Source organism: Mustela putorius, unplaced genomic scaffold (genome assembly GCF_011764305.1).
Source record: "Mustela putorius furo isolate JIRA1106 unplaced genomic scaffold, ASM1176430v1.1 tig00000765_pilon_pilon_pilon, whole genome shotgun sequence".
Taxonomy (NCBI): Eukaryota; Metazoa; Chordata; class Mammalia; order Carnivora; family Mustelidae; genus Mustela; species Mustela putorius.
The window spans coordinates 1,924,430-1,949,795 of record NW_025421470.1 but is presented as its reverse complement, the minus strand read 5'-3'; the positions used below and the strand labels follow the sequence as shown (position 1 = coordinate 1,949,795).

The 25,366-nt window shown below is 60.3% G+C and overlaps 2 protein-coding genes across 2 annotated transcripts; one reads left to right on the top strand and one right to left on the bottom strand.

Annotated features, from left to right (window-relative positions):
* Positions 1–2,943: 2,943 nt before the first annotated feature.
* Positions 2,944–10,501, bottom strand: LOC123393192. The gene is made up of 2 exons (XM_045084362.1): positions 10,348–10,501; positions 2,944–9,028 (listed from the first exon to the last, which is right to left on the bottom strand). The coding sequence occupies exon 2, from the start codon at positions 5,972–5,974 to the stop codon at positions 5,009–5,011; it is 966 nt and encodes a 321-aa protein (XP_044940297.1). The 5' UTR covers positions 5,975–9,028; positions 10,348–10,501; the 3' UTR covers positions 2,944–5,008.
* On the top strand, positions 6,296–19,998 carry AIRE (autoimmune regulator). Its single transcript, XM_045084547.1, has 15 exons — positions 6,296–6,477; positions 6,770–7,058; positions 7,493–7,667; positions 7,913–8,068; positions 8,356–8,430; positions 8,962–9,075; positions 9,859–10,001; positions 10,094–10,174; positions 10,806–10,921; positions 12,008–12,107; positions 12,591–12,773; positions 13,315–13,433; positions 13,520–13,622; positions 15,283–15,351; positions 16,183–19,998. Exons 1-15 carry the CDS (start codon positions 6,296–6,298, stop codon positions 16,261–16,263), a joined length of 1,986 nt encoding a protein of 661 aa, XP_044940482.1. The 3' UTR covers positions 16,264–19,998.
* Positions 19,999–25,366: the final 5,368 nt, after the last annotated feature.

Below are 25,366 nucleotides of genomic sequence, written 5' to 3'. Positions count from 1 at the left end.
TTGTGGTTCATCTACACAACGGAATATTACTCAGCTATAAGAAAGGATGAAATCTTCCCATTTGCAATGATGTGGATGGAACTAGAGGGTATTATGCTGAATGAAGTAAGTCAATCAGAGAAAGGCAAATACCATATGGTTTCACTCATATGTGGAATTTAAGAAACAAAACAGAGGATCATAGAGGGAGGGAGGGAAAAATAAAACAAGATGAAAGCAGAGAGAGACAAACCATAAGAGACTCTGAATCATAAAATCTGAACTGAGGGTTGCTGGAGGGGGGGGGATGGGGTGACTGGGGGATGGGCATTAAGGAGGCACGTGATGGAATTAGCACTGGGTGTCGTATGCTACTGATGCATCACTGACCTCTACCCCTGAGACTAGTTACGTACTGCATGATCATTAACTGAATTTATTTTTTAAAAGATTTTATTGATCTGAGAGAAAGAGAGAATGAGAGAGAGAGAGAGAGCCTGAGAAGGGGTAGGTTCCGAGGGAGAAGCAGACTCCCTGCCAAGCACGGAGCCTGATGCAGGACTCAATCCTGGGATTCCAGTGTCATGACCTGAGCCGAAGGCAGTCACCTAACCAACTGAACCACCCAGGCACCCCCTAAGTCACTGCATTTAAATAAAATAAAATTTAATTTAGAAAAAGAACCTAGAAGAAAAAGAGCAAAATAAGCCTAAAATGGGCTTTGGGAAAAGGAAAAGTATTTTCCTAAAAGTATGGGGAAAGGAATAATAAAAATAAGAGCAAAAATCAACACAAGTGAAAAGAAAAATAATAGAGAATATCAATACAAGCTGGTTCTTTGAGAAATCTTTGAAAAATCAACACATATCCGGGCACCGGGTTAGCACAGCTGGTTGAATATCCAACTCTTGGTTTCAGATCAAGTCATGATCCCAGGTCCTGGGATTGAGACCCGAGGTGGGTTCCAGCCTCTGTGTTCAGCAGACAGTCTGCTTGATGTTCTTTCCCGCTCTCCTTCTGCCCCGTCCTGGGTCTCTCTCTCTCGCTCTCACTCTCACTCTCAATTTAAATAAATAAATCTTCAAAAAAAAAAAAAGAGTAAAAAGAAAAGAAAAATCGATACCTATCTAGCAAGACTGACAAAAAAAGAGAGAAAACAAAAATTACCAATATTGAAACTGATACAGGGGATATCACTGCAGACCTTGAGGACATCAAAAAGATAATAAGGGAAAACTATGAACAACTCTACACTCATAAATTTGACGATTTAGTTGAAATGGATCAATTCCTTGAAAACACACAAAGTGGCACAATTAATCTATAAAGTAGATAATTTGAATATACTATGACTATTTAGGGAATTGAATTCTTAATTTTATTTTATTAAAGGATTTATTTACTTATTTGAGAGAAAGAGGGGGAGAGGGTGGAGGGAGAGGGAGAAGGGATTTTAGCAGACTCCTTGCTGAGCTCAGAGCCAGATGTGGGACTTGATCTCAAGATCCTGACATTAGGACCTCAGTTGAAACCAAGAGTTGGATGCTTAACAGACTGTGCCACCCAGGGGCCCCAGGGAAATTGAATTCTTAATTTTAAAACTCCCCAAAAAGATTTCTCCTGGCTCAGATGATTTCACTGGGGAATTCTATCAAACATTTAAAATATAATTAACATGGTTTCTACACAATCTCTTCCAGGAAATGAAAGAGGAGGGAACTCGCCTTCATTTTATGAAGCTAATATAATTCTGAGACCAAAACCATACAAAGATTGCAAAAACAACAAAAACAAACCAACCAAAAACTACAGGCCAATGTATCTCATGAAAATCCTTAAGAAAATATTAGCAAATCAAATTCGACAATTTATGAAGATAATTATACACCATGACCAAGTGGAGTTTATTCAAGGGATGCAAGACTGGTTCAATATTCAAAAATCAATCTATGTAACCTACCGTGTCGACAGACTAAAGAAGAAAAATCACTTGATCATATTCATTGGTGTAGAAAGAGCATTGGAAAAAAGTCAACACCTGTTCATAATAAAACCTCTCATAAATATAAGAATGGAAAGGCCTCTGAAAGTTGATAAAGAAAACTTACCAAAAACCTGCAGCTAACATTATATTTAATATGCAAGAGGATGTGTTCACCCTGAGATCAGGAACAAGGCAAGGGTGTCCACTCTCATCACTTCTATTCAACATCGTGCTGGAAGTCTGGGCAGTGCGATAAAGCAACACAAGGAAATTAACAGTCAGTATAGACTGGGAAGGAAGAGACGAAACTGTTTCTGTTTACTGATGACATGACTGTGTTTGCAGAGAATCCCGAAGATTCTAAAGCACTTCTAGAACCAATAAAGGGAGTTCAGCAATGCTGTGGGATGTAGATGAACATGCAAAAAAAAAAAAAAAAAGTCATTTGTATTTCTATGCACTAACAATGCACAAACACGTGGACATCAAAAGTAGAATCACAGAACTATTTACCCTTGCTCAAAAGATTAACTGCTTAGGTGCAAGTCTAGTAAAGCATGTGTAGGACTCGCAGACTGAAAACCACAAAACCCTGATGGAAGAAATCGGTGAAGGTCTAAATAAATGGAGAGACATACCATGTTCATGGATTGCAACACTCAACATAATAAAGATGTTAATTTCCCTCAAATTGATACAAAGGTTCACTGTAATTCCTATCAGAATCCTAGCAAGATTTTTTATAAATAGAATATTTTTTAAATTTATATGGAAAATCAAAGAAACTAGAGTAACAGAGACAATTTTGAAAAAGAAAAGTAAAATGGGAGCAGATAGAGATGGCCTACTGGGTTTCAAAATTCACTTTTTGGCTGTGGTATTCGAGACTGTGTGGTCCTGGTGGATGGACAGACACACAGATCAATGGAACAGAGCAGAGAAACCACAGATAGATTCCCCACCAATACATCTGCCTGATCTTTAGACCGAGTTTTTATTTATAGTAAGATAAACATACCATAAAATTTAAAAGTTTTAGCATTTGAAAGTTCAAGATCCTGGAGTAATCAGTCCACTGTAATGGTGTGCAACCATCCCTGTCCATTTCCAGAACTTTTTGGTCACCCCGCATGCACATTCCATGCCCATTCGCTGCCACCCCCCCCCCCAGCTCCACAAGCCACTGATCTGTTTTCTGTCTCTACAGATTTGCCTCTTCTGGGAATTTCATATAAATGGAGCCGCGTAGCAGGCGGCCTTTTACGTCTGGCTTACTTCAGCGAGCATCACGCTTTCGAGGCGCATCCGCACTGCGGCAGGGTCTGTATCCCATCTTTTTCACAGTTGAACAATTCCATCGTGTGGCTAGGCTACGTTTGATGTGTCCATTCCTCCATAGATGAACAACTGGGTTGTTCCCGCCCCATAACCGCTGTTGAATAGTGCTGCCGTGGACATTTTTGCACTGGCTTTTGCACACCTCCTTCCAGTTCCTTTGGGGGCGCAGCTGGGACTGGAACAGCAATTCTCACCGAAGAATTCAGCATATCGAGGTACCTGGCCGACTCAGTCGGGGGAGCTTGTGACTCTTGATCCTGGGTTTGTGGGTTTGAGCCCCACGTTGGGTGTGGAGATGACCTAAAAATAAAGTCTTAAAAAAAAGAAGACCTTAACTTACGAAGGAAATTACTGGGGAGCCGCCATTTTTTCTCAGTGGGTGCACCATTTGCATTCCCCCGACAACGTATGAGTGTTCCAATTTCTCCATATTTTCGCCAACATACTACTTTCTAGTTTGGGATAATAGCCATCCTGGTGGGTGCGAGGTGGCCTCTCATTTGGTTTTCCTTTGCATTTCTCTAAGAATTAGTAATGTTGAGCATCTTTCACCGGCCAACGGAGGCTCAGACAGGGTCACGCAGCTCGCTGGTGGCCGACAGGATGTTAAGGTCCTGGCAAAGTGTCACCAGGAGCCTGAGCCTCCCCGGATGCCCTCCCAGGTGGGAAGTCCCCTCCTGCCCTGTTCCCCGAGCTGAGGCCCAAGTGCCCTGAAGCGGTCTCTACCTTCTTACCCCTGGGAGCGCAGCCCCTCCCGGGAGCCACACATTCTGAAGCCTCCATCTGCGGCGACACAGAAGGTCACCGAGTCCAGGCTTCTTTGAGGGAGCCAAGCCGAGCAGCCGAGGAGCGGCCCCCTCCGGTCTCTGCCCGACCCTGCCCTGATCTCTGGGCACATCACATAGGAAGCATTTCCCTCTCTTTGAGCTGACACGGCCTAGGCCTGTGAGCAGTGTCCTGTGTGCTGAGAGCGTGGACCCGGACACCGTCCATCCAAGGCCTTTTACTCACAGCCTCCTTGGGCCTCAGTCTCCTCATCTGTAGAATGGGGTCATCAACGCCGGCCCAGCGGGGCAAAGTGTAATTGCGAAGTACTCAGAACAGGGCCCGGGGCGCGGTGGGCCGGACGCGTCTGCTGTGTAACATGACCGCGCCTGAGGAAGAGATCCCGCCCAGGTGGGGACAGAGGCTTGGAGACGGCCGGCCGAGAGGCCGGCGGGTCTCTGTGCCCTGCGCCTCGAGGGGGACCTGAGTAAGGCCCAGCTCTCCGACAGCCAGGGGCAGCTGAAGGCGGGGGGGGCCCTTGCCCTGGCTCCTCTCTGGGTCTCGTAGGCCGCCCCCAGCAGACCCTGCAGGAGGGGGCTGCCAGGGAAACCCCCACGGGGTGGAAAGTCCAAGATTCTCCAAGAAGCCTCGCAGATCTGTTGGCGAGAAGCTGGGCGGCACCTGTAGGCCAGGCCGGCTGCTGACCCAGGTGCACCCACAAGGCTTTCACAGCTCGAGAAAAGCGAAGACTCAATCCTTTTGGCTATTTTTATCCCCTGGACCGTTGTCTTGTGGTTAAAGTGTCCCTTGATGAGTCGGCTGCTGGGGGAAAACTCGGCCGGCTGTCCGAGTGACATTGCAGGGCAGCTTGGCCCGACGTAGGGGGACCCTGAGCTGCCAGGGGAGTGGCTGCGGGCACCCTAACGCCACCAGCATGGCTCCTCAGCACCCCTGGAGCCTCTCTGTGGGATCCCTGCAGCTTGCTGGCCCGGCAGGTGCCCTCAGATGGGACACGAAGTGCTCGGCTCCCTGAGACCGGACCCCTGTGAGCGGGGACGCGGCTGCTCCAGCAGATGCTACGGTCAGCAGTGACTGCGACTTCTGTTTTCTTTCAGAGGTCACAGTGATCCCGCGGCAGAGCGGCCCGGCCAGGGGTGGGGCGAGCGTGCTTCTCTGAGAGGGCAGCCGGGCCGGCGTCGGTGGGAGCCTGGGGTGTACCCTCTGGGCATCTGTGATGGCACAAGGCAGGACAGGCTGGGACCGCCCCAAGCCCCACCGTCCGCGGCCACCGCCCACAGCACTGCAGCTGCTGGGCTCGCAGCTGGAAGCCGGCGGCGCGAGGGCTCTGCTCCCAGGCGGGAGGCCCCAGAACATTCCACAGCCGGCCCTGTCTGCTCTGATCCTCATTGCTCTCGAGGTCCAGCTCTCTGGGTGACAACAGGTCCCAGCTCTCTGGGTGACAACCCCCATAGCCCAAGCCCAGGCTTGTTCCCGAACACCCCAGAACACCCATCGGGCAGCAATCCGAGGGACCCAAGCCCAGGGAGGGGGACAAACCCACACAGGCCTCCCGTGGCAGGAGGAGGCCCTCAGCAGCGCCCCCAGAACTCCCACCACAGTAGAGAACATAGCGACCTCGTGAATCTTGGCGACACCCCCACGGAATCTGCCTGGGCCCCTCCCTTTGTGGGCGGCCCCTCCTCCCAGCGCAGCCCTGCCCTGACTCCGGGCTTCCTGGGTCCTCCCGCCCCACACTGACCACCAGCCCATCCAAGACTGTCCAGGTTCTTCTTCCAAAAGACCTTCCGTGGCTCTGAAGCCCGGCCGCCTGGACGTGCCTTTCGTCTGTGGCCCTTGTGCCTCTGCCCTAGGCCACGCTGGGTCCCGTGATCTGGCAGCACCCATCATAGCCTGGGATGCGGGTCCCCCGCCTGCTACAGCCCCCCAGGACGGCCTCCCCGATTCCCGGCACCATCCTCCAGCCTCCGTCGCCGGCCCTGGAAAGGCTCCTGGGGCGTCCCTCCACTGGGCCGTGAGCAGGACAAGGGCAGGGGCCCACGCTCGGGGCGTCGGTCCGCCGCGCCAGCTGCCTTCTCCGAGCTTTTTCGGAGCACACCTGCGGGAAGGGGCGGGTAGGGTGCAGCGGGTCCCCCGGGGGCGTGTGCTCCCGTGGAAGATGGGTCTCCGAGAGGGAAAGCCACGGGGCCGGCGCCACACAGCCTGTAGGCAATGCCCGGTGCTGCGCCCACCGGCAGGCACTCAGTCCTCCACCCGACAGCCACTCCTCCATCTGACCCTCCCACGGCCCAGGCCCAGGCCCTGAGCAATGGAGGTGGTAATGCCCGCTCCCCACGGGGGACCCTGCCCCAGTCAGCCCCGTGGTCCCGGGCGGAGTGGCCCGTGCGCCTTGGGTGAGGTGGAGGGTGCCTGGGCTGGCTGCCTCCCAGCCCTCTCACCGAGGGGTCGGCCCCAGCCCAGAAGCCTCCTTTACCAAGGGGAGGGATGCCAACAGCCTTCTGGCCGGTGTGGAGCTGGGCGGCCTGGGGCCCGGTCCTCACTGGATCACACAGAATTTTCCTTTCTGGCTCCGCCCTCTGGCCCTGATTGGCTCTGGGGAAACAGCCTTTGCTCTTTTTGGGGAGAGTCTGCTATAACAGAGACGGGGTGCTGGCTGGGCTCAGCCCTCCACGGGTGCCCGCCCAGCTGTGTCCCTGGACAGGGGCCGCGCGAGGGCCAGGAGGCAGAGATGGCCCAGCCACTCCCCAAGGCCAGTGGCGCCCCAAGGCCGCGGGACCCCAGGCGGGGAGAGGGGGCCCCGAGTCCCATGCCCCCAGAACCCACGACGGCGGGCGAGGCCCGGGCAGGTGGGGACGCTGTGCTGCGCCGTCTCCTGAGGCTGCACCGCACAGAGATCGCCGTGGCCGTGGACAGCGCCTTCCCGCTGCTGCACGCGCTGGCCGACCACGACGTGGTCCCTGAGGACAAGTTCCAGGTGGGCCCCAACCCAGACTCCCGGCACCCCCCGGTCTCCCCAAGCCCTGCCGTCGAGCCAGGGCCAATGTCTGGGAGGGTGAGCTTCAGATGGACCTCACTGGCCCCCCACGAGTGGGGGTCAGAAGGTTGGGACGGGGGCTGCTGGTGTGATCACAGGTCAGGGGCCTGGCCTCCAGGACAAGCTCCTGTCCTCCCGATGCCCCCTCCCGGCCCTCCTGAAGCTGCCCTCCAAGCCAGGGCTGTGGTCCCCGAGTCCCAGGCCGGCCTCCCTCGCCCCCAGCGCCCTCGGGCATGCCCACGCCCACGCCCACCTCAACCCAGGGGCATGGACACGGCGCCCACGTCTCCTGCAGCACCCTCCGGGAGGGTGGCGGGAAATAGGGGAACTGGGGAGGCAGGCGGCAGGGCCTCCCACTCCCCGCCTTGCTTCAGGAGACTCTGCGCCTGAAGGAGAAGGAAGGCTGCCCACAGGCCTTCCACGCGCTCCTCTCGTGGCTCCTGACCCAGGACGCAGCTGCCATCCTGGACTTCTGGAGGGTTCTCTTTAAGGACTACAACCTGGAGAGATACGCCCGGCTACAGCCCATCTTAGACGGCTTCCCCAAAGGTGGGGAGGGCACTGTGGGGGCGCGGGGGTCCCACGGGGCTCGGCCCCCCTCACTGGGGGCCTGCGGCAGCTGGAGTCACTCCAGCTGGACTGAGGAGGGAGGGCCGGGCGTGGTTAGGGAGCCCCTGGACATCACCCAGGACCGTCCTGGGCTCTGCGTGCCGAAGGGCCGGGGTCTTGCCCTCCTTGCCACGGGGCGGGGGGGGGCTCGGGTCTTGAGGCTCGGCCCCCCTCGCACCCTGCAGATGTGGACCTCACCCAGCCCCGGAAGGCGAGGAAGCCCCCGACGGGCCCCAAGGCCCCAGTGCTGCTGCCCAGACCCCCCACCAAGAGGAAGGCCCCGGAGGAGCCAAGAGTCGCCCTGCCTGTGGCATCGTCTCCACGGGGGACCTCCAGCCCAGGTGCCTAGTTGAGGAGCGAGTCGGGCACAGACTGCCCTGGGGAGCGCCTCACCCCTGACCACACCCCTTTCCCCACCGCCTGGCCTGGAGCCTGTTCGGCAGGGGCTGCACTGGTCCCCTCTGGATACCTAGAGGGTGAGCCTAGCCGTCCCTTGTCCCGGGACCCTGGGAAGTGGGCAGGATGTGGACACCAGAGCTCAGTAAAGCAAGGGGACCCCAGCGAGTTGGGGAGGCCCCACCTTGGCCCCCGCAGGGAGATGAGGGTCGGGCTGCTGCGCCCCCTGCAGGCTCCCAGGCGAAGGCCAAGCCGTCCAAGAAGCCCGAGAGCAACGCGGAGCCACAGCGCCTCCCGCCGGGAACCGGTGAGCCAGACGCCCTGCCGCCCCGTGCCCTGCGGCCGCGGTCAGGGGATCAGGGGCCGAAGTGGGGTGCTGCCCTCGGAGGGCCTGTCCTGGCGTCTCCGATCACCCCACATGTGGCTGGCCCCGTGTCCCCGTCCTTCAGGGTCAGCCCAAACCACGCTTCCTCCAGAGTGTCCTGCTTGTCCGTCTGCTGGATGAAGCCTGGCCCCTCTCTGTCCCCTCCTTGCCCCAGCCCGGGGGACCTCAGAGACCTTCTGTGGTCACCTGACCTGCAGGCTGCCCCGGAACTTGGTCTCCTCCCAGCAGCCCAGGGCCAGGCGCTGGGTCCGTGTTCATCCCTGCCCGGAGTGAGTTCACACACACACACACACACACACCACCACGGGTTCTCTGTACAGTTACTCACGGGCTGTCTGTCTGTCTGTCTGCGTCCAGGGGCTGGGCCCCCTCCCCGCCGCCGCCTGCAGGAAGGCGGCGTCCAGGGGCTCTCCTTGCCACGGGTGACCCCCCAGCTGCCTCTCCTCTTCTCAGGAATTCAGACCATGGCCACTTCGGTCCAGAGGGCCATGACGGTGTCGTCGGGGGACGTCCCAGGAGCCTGTGGGGCGGTGGAGGGGATCCTCATCCAGCAGGTGTTCGAGTCAGGTAGACGGCTCACCTGCTGGAGGGACGCAGGCCCCCGGGCCCCCGACCACCCTGAGCACCTCGCGGCCCCAGCGCTGGCGGGACCATGACTCTGCTACCTCTGGAGGGGGCACGGGCACCGAGGGCTCCCCTCGGGGGTGCGGGGCCCTGGACTTCTGGGGGGCCCGCGGTCCAGGGCCACAGCCTGGGTCAGTTCTGCGCATTCAGACGGGCCCCTCAGGGTCTTGGACTCACCCCTCCCCAGGACAGCCTGAACACCTGTGCGCCCCCCCACCTCCCTTCCCTCCCTCTGAGCTCGGCAGCTGCCCGTGGGGATGCTGAGGACAGTGAGGGCCAGCAGGCCCCTGGAGCCAGGGAGGGTCCCAGGGAGGGCCCCGAGGACCCTGCAGGAGCTCCCCATGGCAGTTATGACCAACGGCCAACAAAGCGGGCAGCTTCGAACAACAGACTCCCCAGATCAAGGTGTCGCAGGGCGTTGCTCCCTCCGAAGGCTCCAGAAAACTTTCCCGCCTCGCAGCTCCCTCCCCCGGGGTGCCGGCAGGCCTCCGCCCGGCTGTCTGCCGCCAAGCCACAGGGTCTCCTCCTTGTGCCTGTGTCCTCTCCGCTCTTGGGGGCACCCGTCATCGGACCCAGTGTCCCCAGTGTCCCTCGGGAGCCTGGTCCCGAGCGGAGCGGGGCTGAGCGGGGCGGGGGCGTGGCGGGAACCAGCGGCCGGGCCGAGAGCCTGCCCCGGTGCCCGGTCCCGGGGCCGCCGAGCACCGTCCAGCCGGACTCTCCTCCCAGGTGGAGGCAAGAAGTGCATCCAGGTCGGGGGGGAGTTCTACACTCCCAGCAAGTTCGAAGACCCCAGCGGGGGGAAGAGCAAGACGCGAGGCAGCGGCCTGAAGACCCTGGTCCGGGCCAAGGGGCCCCAGGCTTCGGCCCTCGTAAGCACCGCGCTCTGCACCCGAGCTCAGCTGGGGCGGGGCCTGCGGGGGGGCGGGGCTCCTCCGGTGGTGACCCTCCCCTCCCTCAGCAGGGCGGAGGCGAGCCGAGAGCCGGCCAGCAGGGCAGGGCACTGGCGGCTCCCGCCCTCCCCAGCGAGCCCCAGCCCCACCAGGTAATGCGCCGCCCACGGGGGGAGGGGGTGGGACGCGCCTCCATCGCCTTCTGTCCCGCGCCCGGGGCGCTCCCGTGGGGGGGAGGACAGAGGCCTGGCTTTCCCTTAACACTACGCTTTCTGGTAACACACAACCGTAAAATTCCAAGGAAGTCAGGGAAAGCGAGTCCTACCGGGCTTTGACGGGTCTAGGCACCCGCTGTCCCTTGTCTCCCAGCGGGCCAGTGGGTGGGGGTCAGGAAGCGGAGCATCAGTTCCTGTCCTTGGGCTCCCAGGCAAGGTCACGGCTCTGGCAGCCCCCGCCCACACCGGGCGGGGTGCTGGGCCCCAGGCCTCAGGAAGGGCGGGATCCCCGGAAGGCAGTGGCCGGGGGCGGGGAGGGAGGGGGCTGGTTACGACAACGAGTGTGCTCCTCGCTGGGCCAGGCTGCCTGGTCTGGTGGGCTTCTGGAGGAGGTGACCCCGCGGAGGGGACTGTGGCACCATTTGGGCAGGGCTGCGAGGTGGGGACATTGAGGGCCCGCAGGGAGCAGGCAGGGGACGCAGCAGTGGAGCTGCTCTGAGGGGCTCCCCGGGAGGGCGCCCGCCACCCCGGGATCTCCCAGAGGCTGCGTGTGTCTCGCCCGCGTCAGAAGAACGAGGACGAGTGTGCCGTGTGCCGGGACGGGGGGGAGCTCATCTGCTGCGACGGCTGCCCCCGGGCCTTCCACCTGGCCTGCCTGTCCCCGCCGCTCCGGGACATTCCCAGGTGAGCCCAGCATGCTGGCCACCCAGGCTGCCCCCGCCTGCCTCCGTGGCCTCTTCTACCCAGCGGACCCTGACCCTGGGCAGGAGGCTGGGTCCTCCGTGGGTCCGTTCCGTGGCTGGGAGGGAGGCCTTTGTTCACATCCCTGGACAGTGAGGCTGGGGCCTGGGTCCTCCCTCCCCACCTCCCCGTGTGCCCACATGGCTCCCCCATCACCCCTCAAGCCTGGCCAGGAGGGGGGCCCAGAGGACAGAGAAGAAAGACAAAGGGCTATCCTGTCCCATCTCACTGCACACCCCCCAGCCCAAACTCCCCCAGGCCGCCGGGCCCCCCCTCTCCAAGCAAGGTCGTCTTCAAAGTCAGGCCGGGTTTGCCCATCACAGGCAGGGTACCCGTCCGGAGTCTGCCTCCTGGCTCTCCCTGCCCCCGACACTCCCAACCCTAGCCTCTCCTGCCAGCTCCCACAGCAGGAGGGGAAGAGCCGGGGTGGGACAAGGGACCATCTTCTATCCTGGCCCAGCCCCCTGAGTGACCCTGACCAGGTGGCTTGTCTCTGCCCCAGATGCTTGTCACCAGAATGAGAGTGTTGGGGCGGGACTGCGGTCTGCCTTCCTGCCCCTGAGCACGTCCCCTTCTGCTGGGCACCACCCGCTTGTGTGGAAACGTGGGTCCGGGGGCTATAAACACCCCGGGTCAGAGAGGTCCCAGGGGGCTATAAACACCCCGGGTCAGAGAGGTCCCACTGACGGCGGGGCCCATGAGAGGCACGCCCAGGCCACTCTAGGTTAGCAGGAGTCCCAGATTCTCGGGGCTCGGCAGAGACGCTCTCAGACAGGACAGCGACAAGGCTAGCGAGGGCCCCCCCAGCAGGGGTAACCTCCCCAGTGTCCCGGGCTCTCCCGCAGACTGGCCGGGCCAGCGCCTCCAGCCTGGCTTTGCCCACCGGCCTGCCTGGGCCTCCGTTTCCCCACCTGAAGAGGGAGAGGGGTGACTTGGAGGGAACTTCAGGCCTCCCCTGCCCTGCGCGCTGGGAGTCCACTGTCCCTTCTGCTTTCCTTGCACGCCCCTGGCTGGTGGCCACGGGAGCAGCGGGACGTGGAGGTGTTCCAGATGCCTGCAGGCAAGAGCCCCGCCGGACCTGCCCCGGGCCGAGGAGCCCCCGCCCCCGGAGCCGCGCGCGGAGCCCCCGGTAGGTGCAGGCTCCTTCCAGGGCCCTCTGTCCAGCCTGCTGGCCAGCCCTGCAGGTCGGGCCGGCCCCAGCCATGCAGCTGTGCGCTCCCCGCCCCGGCCTGGCCTCACCGGCTCGGCTTTCCACACTGGGAAGTGGCCCTTCCAGTGGCCCCATTTCTCTGGCCTCAGCTCTGTCGGTCCAGCACAGGGATACCCTTCGGCTACTGAGAACATTATCTCAGAACGTTCCGAGCATCCGGCTGCAGCCGAGACGCGGGTGATAGAACACAGCCCGCGGGGGCCGCAGACACCCCGCCTCAGATGGGGGCACAAGGACCTTGCTGAGCGACTGGACCCAAACCTTTCCCACCCAGGGCGGGGTTCCCCGACACCAGCTCCCCTGGGCTCCCCTGGGCTCCCCGGGTCCGGGGATCACTGACTCCCTGGGTGGCCTGTGCCAGTCCCCCTGTGGCCTCTCCAAGCCCTGACCCTCCGGTTCCAGGTCCTTCTGGGACTGAGGCTGACAGGAGAAGAGGCGAAGGGACTGTCCAGGGAGACCCTGGTCGGGGTCGACACCGCCGTCCCCTACAAGCACCTGCCGGCCCCACCTTCGGCGGCCCCCTTGCCGGTGCTGGACCCCTCAGCCCTGCGCCCTCTACTGTGTGTGGGCCCTGAGGGGCAGCAGGTGAGGGGGTGCTGGGGTCGGGTGGCTGTCTGATGGGGGCTCAGGAGCTGCAGGCCCCCACATGGAGCTCTGACACGCTGAGGAAGAGGGGGTCGTCGTCGGGGCGGGGGGTGGTCAGGGTCAGGGCTAAGGGAGGCCTTTGCCAAGACCCTCCAGACTGGCCGTGGAGAGGGCGGCCGGGGGCTGGGTGATGGAGAAGCGCCCCCAGAGCTGGGAGGGGAAGGAAGCTTCCGGAGGGACCCCAGCGGGAGTGAGATTCTGTCCCTGATCCTGAGACCCCTACCCCCAGGTACCACGATAAGGGGGGTGGCCCCCCATGTTGGGGAGTCCCAGTCCCCCACACCCTCCCACCTCTTCTGGGGGTGCAGTCCTGGGGTCCCCTTGACCAGCCCTAAAAAGGGGTCCGGGCCTACCACGGCAGAGGAGGTCTCTCCCGGCTGCAGTCCGAGGGTGCCCGGTGTCCCGAGCTCCCAGGGGCGGGGCAGAGGGCGTGGCCGTGCGTGAACCCCTGTTCTCCGGTCACCGCGCTGCTCCCCTCCAGGGCCCCGCGGGCGCGCGGTGCGGCGTGTGCGGGGACGGATCGGACGCGCTGCGGTGCGCGCACTGCGCCGCCGCCTTCCACTGGCGCTGCCACTTCCCCGGGGCCGTCGCGCGGCCAGGGTGAGTGCGACGGTGGCTGGGGCACCGGGCCGGGGAGGGACACCGCTGGCCGCGGCGCCCCCGACACCCTCGTTCGCTGTGCGCAGGGCCGTCCCGCGCTGCCGATCCTGCTCCGGGGACGCAGCCCCGGCCCCCGAGGAGGGGGCGACTGCCCCGAACCCCGCCCGCGCTTTGCTAGGGCCTACCAAGGTCAGTGCTACCCGGGGAGGCCCCGACCCCGCGGGATTGGGGTGGGATTGGGGTGGCCGGGACACCTCCAGGGACTGCCCAGGTGCCCCCTTCCCCGGGTGTGCACAATGGACCCTTCGTTGGTTGTTTTCACACCGTACAGTTGTTCAAACGGGCCCCTTTGGGGTAACTTAGCATCGGTTTGAAAGAGACACCCACTAAGCAACAGCCGTAGGAGTTGGCGGTTGGATGCCCGTTTCACGGTGACCGAGCCCAGCCCCAAGTCCCCCTCTCCCGGTCCCTGGGGCGCACGTAGCCCCGGTGGGTGCGGCGAGGCGGGAGCAGCACGGAGGCCCCACACCTGGGAAGAGCAAGCCCACTGGGCTGCCCCGTGTGGCCCGGCTGTGCGGGGCTCCTAGTCCTCCGGCTCCTCCGGTCTCCCCCGCCCCGGGACCCCTGCAAACCCCCCCCCCGCCCCGCCCCGCCGCAGCCGGGAGAGCTCTCCGTGGTCGTCAGTCTGCCTTCCTGCTGAGCAGCGCTGGTCCCGGGAGCCCGAGGGCTGGGAGTTCTGTGTGCAGGGGCTTCTTGACGTGTCCCTGACCCCAGGACAACCTCTGAGGGCCCTGGGGGATGCCAGAAGTCCCACCCCCATCCGAGGCCCATCCTCCTTCCCAACAGTACTCCCCGGACACGCTGTGTGGGTAACAGGCCAGCCTAGGAACTGGGGGGCCGAGGCCGTGCCCACGAGGGGACTCCCGCACAGCCCCACAGCCCGGCCCGCACCTGCCCGCGCACTTCGCGGGTGGGCCTGGAGGGCTCGTCCCCACCCGTCTGCACCGTGCCCGCCCCAACCCGGGGGTCCTTCCCGAAAGAAGATCTTCCTCTTGGACACCTGGGATCTTTGCTTTTTAAAAGATCTCGTCTTTGAGATGTAAAATGTAATGACCTTGGAGAGTAGCCATCCCCGCCCCCTTAGCCCCTCCCGCAGCCCCACCTTCCCCGGGCGCAGTCCCAAGAATGTGGGTGTGGCCCCGGACCTTTTCCCCCAGCCCCGCCCCCCGCAGACCCGCCCCGGAGGTTGTGCTCCCCCCTCCCGCCCTCGGGCTGGTGCTGCCTCCCAGGACTGGTGTTGATGAGCTTTGACTTGGTGATTTTGAGCCAGGAGCTGGCGGGTCTCCTGTGTGGTTCGTTCCCTGGCCTGGCCCCTTAGCCAGGGGCACCATGGGCTTTGGCAGTGTTTGTTGGATGGTTGAATGGCTGGCATAGATAGCACCAGGCACTTTCCTCTCTGGGCCTCAGTTTCCCCATCCATGACGGGTTCCCTGCTAGCTGGTTCTCTAAGGGCCTGGCTTTCCCCAGAAGGCTGCACGTAGCAGGTGGAGAGGCAGGCAGGCAGGCCCTGGGGGTCTCGGGGAACCAGCTTCCAGGGGGACCAGGAGCTGGCCCGCAGCCCGGAGCTCGCTTGTGCCCACCTTGCCCGTGCCCAGCAGCCTGGGAGGAGCCAGGTGCTAGAATTCAGATCCCAGGGCCCTGTCTGGGGCAGCGGCCCCCTGCCCTGGCATGGGCCTCTGCCTCCCTCCCCCCCACCACCCTGGTTGCCTCAGCAGGGAGTTCTGCTTCATTCTGGCGGTCCCTAGCAAGGGTGCGGGAGCTGGGCTGACCTTCCTTTCCTGGGCTGCAGGCAGGGGACAGTTCTGCTGGTCACGAGCCGGTTCTGCACAGGGACGACCTGGAATCCCTCCTAAGCGAGGTAACATGTCCCCCACTGGTCCCTAAAGCAGCCAGCACCCAAGCCTCCCTAGCAGCTGGGACAGCCCCCTTCTCGGGGGCTCCCAAGCATCACAGCAGGCCCATGCAGGCCCCTCCCCGCACATGCAGGAGCCCACAGGGGGCCCTGAGCCCTTCCTACCTCCAGCCCTGTCTGGGGGTCCTAGACCCTGGGGTCCGGGGACTGCAGAACCTCACTCCAGCACTGCTGAATCCTGCTGTCCTCCGGGGGTGGGTCGGGCACCCCGTAACCTCTCAGTGGACCTCTCACGGCTCCATCAACCCAGGTCTCTGCCCCCAAGGATGAGCAGCTTCAGTCACTGGGAAGAAAATGGGGCTTCTAGGGGCTCCGCCTTCTTTTGACAGGGGTCAGACTCCTCCAGCCATCCCCAGAGCCAGGGGGCCAACATGTGTCCTTCTCGGGCCAAGGGGCCCTGCCCTGTGCGGTGGGCTGGGCACAGGAGGGTCCCACACAGTTCAGGTGTCTTTGGTGGGGACCCCAGGCCCTGTAGCTCTGGCAGGGGCAGCTGCCGGAGACTGGGCCCCTGAGCGCGGGGAGGGAGAGAGCCCCCGGAAGAAGGGGCAGAACAGCCGCGGCGGCCTCGCCCCGTGCTTACGGGATGCTCTGACGGAGCACTGGGTGAGGAGTCCATCCCCGCCTGGCACGTCTTGTGGTGTCTTGGGCCTCAGTTTCCCTACCTCTGAATGGGAGGGTCAGAGTGCTCAGAATGCCTGGTGACCCTGGCGGCCAGGCTGTGCACAGTTGTCTGTGGGCTGTGCTCGGTCCCCGATTCCCCGCTCTGCTGTCTTGCAGCACACCTTCGACGGAATCCTGCAGTGGGCCATCCAGAGCATGGCCCGCCCGCTGGCCGAGGCGCCCACCTTCCCCTCTTGATCCAGGATGGCTGGGGTCTGTGGGGCAGCCCTGGGGGAGGGGAGGCCCCCCGCCGACGCAGCCTCAGCTGAGAGCAGAGCCCTGCTCCCCGCCCCCCACTCCAAGTCAGCATGCCTGTGAGTCCCCGCTCGTGCTCACGCAGCCTCCTCTGAGCGGGCAGCAGGACACAGGCCCCAGCCCTGGGAGCTGGGTTAGGACCAAGAAAAAAGGGAAGTCCAGGTGTGGTCTACACTCGGCTTGCAGCCGCGACTTGTCTTTGTGCACACACCAGTGTTGCACAGACTCAAATAAAAACCACTCTGGGGGGGTTGACGTGCTCTCCCGTGGGGGGTGGGCCCCTGCCTTTCCCGTGCCCCAGGCGTAGGCCGCGCTGGTGGGAAGGGGCGGGCCGGAGAAGCGGACGACGCGCTCCTTTCTCTGCTGGCTCCTGTCCCCCCGTCCACCTGCAGTGAGGTCCAGGCCCCCCCATCGTCTGATGCCCCCACAGGCCCCAGCTCCTGCGTCCCTCAGAGCCTCGGGGACTGACAACCTCCTTCCCTCAGGGCTCCCCGTCCGCCTCCTTGTTCCGGGAGGCGTTCACCCGGGAGACCTTGGTGGCAGATGGTCTGTGTCTGTCCAGGCACGCCGGTCCGAGGGGGCTCTCCGGCTGGAGGGACAGATCGCATGTAGGAGGCAGGTGACCTCCGTGAGGCACAAGCAGGTCCAGGCCGGGGCAGGAGGATGCTGGGGGTGGAGGCTGAGGGGACAGGTGGGGGACAACCACCGGGCCGGCGGGTCGCGGTGAAGGGGCCTCGGGGCCAGCCCCTCCTCTTACCTTCCTCATGCTGTGGTCAGACGCTGGCCCGTGGCCAGGGTCCGGCCAGGACCCTGCCTAGGACACAGCGCCTGGGTCGGTTGTGGTGGAAGAAGACATCGGGGCCATCAGAGCTCCCCAGCCGCAGGGACCCCGTGGTGGATCGCCCTGACGGGGAAGAAGGGAGTGGCCACGGGCCTTGCCCTGCGTGGGCAGCTGAGCTGCGAGCCATGTGCTGACTTGGGACGGCGGCTCGCGTTCCCTCCCAGGGCAGCCCAGCCAGGGAGTGACATCCGGGACAGGACTCGTGGCCTTGTCGCCTCGGGGGGTCTGGCTGGCTCACCCCACTTTTCCGGGCCCCTCTAGGCCCCTGATCCACACACGACCTTCCTAGGCAGCCCCTTGGGAACGGGCGGGAGGGGCTGTGCTTCAGGGTCGAGTCAGGGCTGGGAGGCCAGCCCAGCCCCCAGCGGCCAGGGTAAGCGCCCCGTGACCCTTAGTTGAGCTGCTTGTTCAAGCGAGGACGTCCCCTGGGTGGACATTGGTGTTCTGAGAGCAAACAGGCAGCTGGCCCAGCCAGGCCATGTGGGCAGTGGTGGGACAGACAGCCAGTGGGACCACAAGGCTAGGAGGGGCGTCCCCGACGTGTAGGCGGGTGATCCCATACTGGACTGGGACAGAGATGGGCACGGGGAGGGAGGGCCCGCGGGCAGGCCCAGGCTCGGTGGCCCAGAGCAGGGCAGGGGCACGGGGGGTGGGGCGTCCCAGCTCACAGAGCCCCGCTTCCCTGATGGAGGAGCGCCACCGGGCCCTGAGCCCAGCCTGTCCCGACCCCCTCGCTGACGGGGCGGAGTGGGGCTGGACCTTGAGCAGCTGCTGGGGGACGTGGTGTTGGAGCTGACAGGGAGAACCCACATGCTGGACCCCCCTGCCCATCGGCGTCCACACCCCCTCTTCTGGAATGCACCCTGACCAGGAATCCCTCGGCCACTGTGCACAGACGTGGGCTGGCCTGCCCCCTCGGCAGCCCTGGCACCACTGGGTCTCCCCCTGGGGGTTCCGGGGCCTGTGTACCCCAGCTCCATCCGAATCCCTCTACAGACCGGCCCACAGAGGCCCCCCGGGGGCTCAGGGGTCCCACTGGTGACCCACCCGGCTCATCTCCTTAAGCTCAGGCTTCTCCTCCGGGGGGTCTGAGGCCCTGAGACCCTGAGCTCCCCTCATCCGGCCACACCGTGGGCCACACGGCTTTGTGGGCGCCTCTATCAGGCGGCACTTCCATCCTTGAGAAACGGCGAGAACTGTCTGGTGTGCGCGGCCAGAGGCGCAGAAGGACCCCCAGCCCCCACCTCCAGCCCCAGGCCAGGGAGGGCGGCGTGTGCCCACATTTTCAGTCGCTCTCTGCTGGCCATGAGCCTGCCTTCCCGTGGCTGTCGGGTGCCTCAGCATCTCAGACAGGACGACAGAGATGAGCAGAGCCCTGCCTACCCGGGGGGCCCTGTGGCCCTGCAGCTGGCCCGGCCGAGCTCCGCGCACCGAGAGCAGACGCCCCGCCAGCTGTCACACGTCTGCCTGCTCTCGCCTGTCTTTCCGTGGGCGTGGAAGTTTGTCTGCCTTGTCTAGCTCGAGAACAGTGTCTGCCTTTGTAACGGCCCGAGTGGCAGGTGCGCACTGGGCCGGGCCGGTCCTGTCCTCACACCCAGCGCCCACCACCCTGGCTTCCCGCAGCGCAGCTCGGGCCGCAGACGCTCAGTCCTGGGGCTGCGGGTGCGGCAAGACCGGCCCCTCCTAGGCACTCCACGCGTCCTCGGCTGCCGCTCCCTCAGCGGCGTGTGTCCTCGTCGCCACGTCTCAGAGGGACCCTGGTCAGACGGGGTTAGGACCTGTGCTCGTGACCTCCTTTTACTGGAAGCACTTTAGGAAGAGCCCGTGTCCAAACACCATCACATTCTGAGATGCTGAGGGCCGCCAGTGCTGGCTGGTCACCCAGGTCGCCCTCTGTAAGAGTCCCAGCGGGGGCCAGCCCTGGTGTCCCCACCTCGGTGTTTCTTCTCAGTCCTCCGTCCTTGCTCAGGGACTGCACCAGTTCCCTGGCCGTGGATCCCACGTCCGGGGGCTGTGTTCAGACGTGAGCCCGAGCTCTCTGCCCTGCGGCGGTGGTCCCCTCGCTAAGTCCCTTGCCGTTGTCAGTCAGCGCCCTGAAGACCTTTTTCTTTAGAGGGGCCAGGACTGGGCCAGAATCCCAGTATCAGCTCTTCTAGTCCAAAGAGGCAGGCAAGGCCTATGGACAGGTCAGCACTTGCTTGGAAGCTCTGTTGTCACTGTTTATGAGCAAGGGGTCCGAGTTTCATCTGAGGCCAGGCCCTACGGCCAGTCTTGTCCTGAGGTGCCCGGTCCTATTTGGCGGACTGAGTGGGCTGGGCTGGTTCAGGGTCAGGGACATCACTCACTAGTAGGTGAAGAGCCTGGAGTCATGTCTGTCCCTCCACCCCCACTGCCTTTGTGACCGTCTCTTGTCTAGTTACTTGCTGCCTGTCCCCTCCTGATGGTGTGCACTGGGGGCAGTCTGTGTGACAGACCACGCAGAGACCAGGCTGACAAGGGCCAGCAGAGCTGGTTGGCAAATACTGGCAGAATTAGTGACTATGACTTTGAAAATGCATCAAACATTCTGTGTTCAAGGCATATCTTGATAAACAGGTTTAGAGGCCCAGAGTGGGGGTATTATCCAGACAATAGAAATGCTGAGTACAAGCCTGGTGGGGAAACAGATGAGTATTAATTTAAATTAAGTGTATTTACTTCCCTATTTATGTATTTCTACTTACATATATCTATGCATACACATGGATGTAGACTACATGTATGTATAAAGAAAGAAGGTATATAGAGTGTACATGTACAGGATTTATGTAAAAAGAGAATATACATATGTGAATACATGCGTGTGTATGTGTGTAATAGTGTGTGTTCACGCACGGGCAGAGGGAAGTTCCGGGAGGAAACACAGAACAATGAGTACATGTTGTTACAGCAGGGATCATGCATGATTTTCCTTTGCAAGTTGTCATTCAGATTGCTTTTAAATAACTGTGTGGGTATGATTTCTGAAGGGCACGTGTACTTCATGCTGGACATGCGTACCCAGAGCTGGGAGCCCCTGTGTGTGGGTGGTCGCCCACTGCTGCCCCGAGCCTGCGCCTGCCCATCTTGACAGAGCCTTGTGCCAGTGTGAGTGAGAATGAACGAGCACCGCCTTGCCCTCTCCATGCTTCCTATCGTGGAGGTGGGGCTCCCACTGCTTGTTCTCTGAACATCCTCGTGATGACCCCAGGAGCTGCCCTTACACAGAGATGAGGGGCAGCCCCAGGCCAAGGCCGAGCAGCTGCCCTGCCATAGCTGAAGGACCGCATGGGAGGGGGTGGCCTCCCAAGTGGACGCCATGAAAGCAGTGTCCAGCCCTGGTTGGCACAAACGCTGTCCCAGCCTGTGTACCCAGGCTTTCTGGTTGGGTGTCCTAAACACCCCATAGATCTGTCCCCTTCTCTGTCGTCCCACTGTAGAGACAGCGGGCACTGCTTGAACCCCAGAGATAGCCACCTGCCCCCACTGCCTCTGCCCCCGGAACCATCTGTCCCCTCTGTCCACCACCCAGAGAGGCCTTCCTGAAGACCCTTCAGAGGAGGGGATGGGGTCAGTGGCCTACAGGACCATCGTACTGCTCTCTCTGCTCGATTGTGTGCTTGAAACCCAACACAGCAAAATGGGAAAGCAGGCCCATGAGCAAAGACAAAACCCCCACAACAGATGCTCGGATTGTTTCCAAGCTGCCAGAAGGCGATTACAGTCCCCAAGTCAACCTGCTGCCAAGCCAGCTGCACACCTTCCCAGAGGAGATATCCATCCCAGCACTCCCTGTTGACCTGGGCCACCTCCCCAGGCAGGTCCCCACCCTGTTCCTCTGTCTGACCCTGGACTGCCCTTGTAGCACCTGTGTCCCCCTCTGGCCCACAGACCATGAGCAGGGGACAGGCAGACAAGGCTTGTAGTGGGAGCTCTGGAAGGGGTCTTCCTTGGGGTTGATGTGCAGGTGTTTGGGATGTTTCTGCAGTTGGTGCAGACAACCAGATTGGGCAAGTTCTGGGCCAGGGAAGGCAGGCAGGGGTCTCCCAAGATGTCTGCAAGCCAACCTCCATGCCACAGCCTTCCAGAAGACCCCCAGGCAAGAGTTGGGTGGTTCTGAGGCCTTGGTAGATGTACCTGGTGGGGACCTGACCTTGGTGGAGGGGAGGGGGGCAAGCCAGCTGAGAAGCAGGTGGAGACCCACGGTCCCTTCCCCACCCCAGCGAAGATCAGGAGGTCTGTTCTCTGGAGGGGCCAAGCAGTGTGTCTGCACCTGAGAACACCACCAACAGTTGAGACAGGGGCTTCTCCCTGAAGAAGCCAGGTGTCCAGGTCAGCACAGGCTCCCCTTCTTTGTTCAGCTCCAGACAAAAGATGGGAAGACTCTTCCCTTGAGTCTGAACAGCCGAAAAGGACAATGGTCCTGGGGACTCCCCCAGCAAGTGGCCCGGCAAGGTCACTCTGCGAGGCTCAATAACCTGTCACCTCACAGAGGTTTCACTGCTTAACCACAACGGTCAACATTCCCCAGACATCCCTCCAACATGACCAAGAGCCAGACAAACAGAAAGAAAGAAAGATGAGTGGATGAAAGAAGAGGCTGGGAACAGAGGAGAGAAGGTTAGATAGTAAACGAAACTTGAGATCTGTAGGGAGACGGGTCCTCTGTTCAGGAAACAAGAACAGGACTCTGTCAAAAGGAACATCCAGAGAATCAAAACCTTGTCCGCAGAGAGAACTTCACACAAGGTTGGGATATCAGGGGAAGGAAATCTCTCTGAAAGTAGAGCAGAAATGAGCTGGAAAATAGGAAAGTACAGACAATACACAGAGGTGGTCAGCCCAGGATCCAAGGTTTAAAGGACAGGCGCTCCCAGAAGAGGGAAGGGGAGAGCAGAGAAGAAGAAGTCCTTGGGGAAACAATTCAAGAACTTGCCCCAGGCGGAAAACACACACAACGGCACTGGGAGGCTGCAACGTGTGCCCAGCACAGCTGCGGGAAGCAGACCCACTGACACACCTCCTGGTGGAATTCTGCAACCGCTGGGAAAGGAAGATTCTACAGGCTTCTGGAGAGAGGATATTGGGTGGTGTGCAAATGGTGAGGAATTGGTAGTGACTTTGACTTCTCAATAGCAACACTGGGAGCCATAGAACAATGGAATGAACATACCTCTGCGATTCTATAGCAAGATGCTTTCTAACTAAAATTCTATATGCAGCAGATGTCCATGCGGGCATCAGGATAGAGCAATGTCAATTCAAACACATGCAGAGCCTCCCAAAATGGCTCCATGAGTGCTTCAACAGGAATATTCTAGAGCACTTGCCCCACCCAGATTTGGGAACTGGAGGTGAGATGCACAAAGGACGCTGGTGGGGACAGAGGTCCTAAGATGACAGGTGCACACCTGATGGTGATGGCAGTATCCACACTGGGGCAGCGGGCTCCGAGCACCGTCTGAGGGCTGTCCCCAGCCAGACGTTGTCCCCGCCATTGTTCCGTCTTCATAGTCTGAGGGCAGACAGCCAGGTGACTGGCCCCGATTGTTATCTGGCCCGAATTGGCTTCACTGTGACCAATGAGCCTCCTTTTCTCCTCTGTGATTACAGGACGTATATATTTATCCTGTGTCTCCCACACTCCTGACATAAGAGCTTCTAAAACCCTGGGGATTTCCCACTGTATAGGGCTGAGAGGAGCACCTTGAGTTATTCAGAGCAAGCCCCTTTCAACCACACCTGAGGGTATGTCAGTGAGATGACTCTTGGGGGCTGGGGGACTGGTCACCAGAACCAACCAGTGATCAGAGAGTGGGAGCTCTGAGCCACCCCCAACCTCAGAGAGAGTCAAGGGACTGAGGCTGAACTGGCTACAAACAGCTGGCAACTTAATCCATCGTTCTAACAGGACGGAACCCCATCAAAATCCTAAACACAGGGGTTTGGCATGCTCCCGGGTCGGTGAACACACTCACCTGCCACCACGAGGACAGAGAGCTTCTGTACTTGGGACCCTTCCGGACCTTGCCCTCTGGACCTCTTCACCTGGCTGTCCCTCTGCAGCCTTTATCATACCCTTTATAATAAATCAGTAAGGAAAGTTCTTCCCTGAGTTCTGCGAGCTGTCCTAGCACATTATCAATCCTGAGCGGGGGAGTGGTGGGAACGCCCCCAAATGTGGCCAAGTCGGACAGAAGTGTGGGGGACCTGTGGCCCCACTACTGTGACTGGCAGCTGAGGTCGAGGCGGTCCTGTGGGGCTGAGCCCTGAACCTGTGGAGTCAGACCCTGACTGGGTAATTAGAGTCAGAATTGAATTAAATCTTTGCACACCCAGCTGGTGTTGGAGAATCGGTTGGTGTGGGGAACACATCTGGGCACTTTTTTTTTTTTTTAAAGATTTTATTTATTTATCAGAGAGAGAGAAGGGGGAGAGCGAGCACAGGCAGACAGAATGGCAGGCAGAGGCAGAGGGAGAAGCAGGCTCCCCGCTGAGCAAGGAGCCCGATGTGGGACTCGATCCCAGGACGCTGGGATCATGACCTGAGCCTAAGGCAGCTGCTTAACCAACTGAGCCACCCAGGTGTCCCCATCTGGGCACTTGATGTCAGAAAACATTCAATGTTTTCTCTGTAGTTGGGACATGAGTTTGATCATCTGAGAGCCAGAGGGGGCCCTCAGTTTGCTTGGCAGCAGGACAAACCAGCCCAGTCCTCAATTATATGCCTGCCTGATGTCTAGGACCTGCCCACACCATAGCCCGGCTGGCTTGCCTCCCAGTAAGGGACTGGTGGCGGCTTTAAAACATGTCGGCACATTCTTTGATACCCATTTGTTCAAGAAGGGGAGCTTCATTCCTCTCCCCTTGAGTGCAGGCTGAACCGAGCTTCTTGTTTCTAGTGAGTAGAATGTGCTAGAAGAGCCATGGGTGACTCCTGAGGTTGGGTCATGAGAAGCACCATGGCTTTCCCCTTGGATGGCATTCTCTGGGGGAAGCCAGCCCCATGTTTGAGGACATGGAAGCGGAGCAGTGCCATCGCAGGAGCAGCCCCTCCTGCCCCGTTCGGGCCAGCGGATGATACAGCCACCCTCATGGGAGATCCTGTACCAGAAAGACCCCGTGGAGCTGCTCTCCAAGCCCTGGCTCTCAGAAACCATGAGATCGTAAAGGGGTATCACTTTACAGTCCTCCGAGTTTCAGGGTACTTGGTTACAAAGGTCTCCCTGAGAGCCGGCAGCTGTCGGGGGGACAGGCGGACTGTGGCCCAGGGACCATTCCAGCTCTGCAAGAGCCTCAATCCAGTAGTGGCTCCAGTGGCCTTTCCTTGCCCAGTGATCTTTGTGTTTGCCACTTTTAGCTTTGCACCGCGAAACCATGCATTTTTAAGCTCATACACAAGCCCACAGACACATAGGTAAAACTAGAAGAAAAGCAAGAAAATGGTGAAAGAAAATATCATCATATTGATTATCCTGGAGGGCACATCGGCGTCCGGCTCACACTCTCTACCCTGGACACCGTGCCTGCTGCGTTTGAACTTTCTGCAGGTAAACAAGATGTGCGGTCTGTCCACGCTCTCCTCATCCCCGGCCCCCTGCCCCTCGCCAGTCCCCAGACTTGCTCTTTCTCAGTATTCCACACAATGGAATGATTTTGTTTTGTTTTTTGGGTAAAAAAACATTTTAAATGTTGTTAGTTTCCTTCTTTATTCGTTATTATCATTATCATTTGTGATAAAAATCTTTAGCGTTAGTTTTTTTTTTTTTTTTAAGATTTTATTTGTTTATCGGGAGGAAGCATGCACAGGGGTGGGGAGAGGCGCAGAGGGGGAGGTGGAGGGAAAGCCTCGCAAGCAGACTCCAAGCTGAGCCCAGAGCCTGCCGTGGGGCTCAGCCCTGCCCCGCTGAGATCCCGACCTGAGTTAAAACCGAGATTGGATGCTGGGCCCACTGTGCCACGAGGCACCGGGGCGTGGGCTTCAGGGGTACGGTGCAGAATTGTGAGCAAGTGCCCGTAGGACCGGGGCGCTCCAGGACTCCTCCTGCGGATCGGACCCCTGCCAGCCCTTTGACCAATACCTCCCGGTTTTTCCTACCGCAACGATGGAATCTTTACAGGCCAACCTTTTATCAGAACATAATACAGATAAGGAACACGCACAGAGCAGACACCCCTTGTCACCGC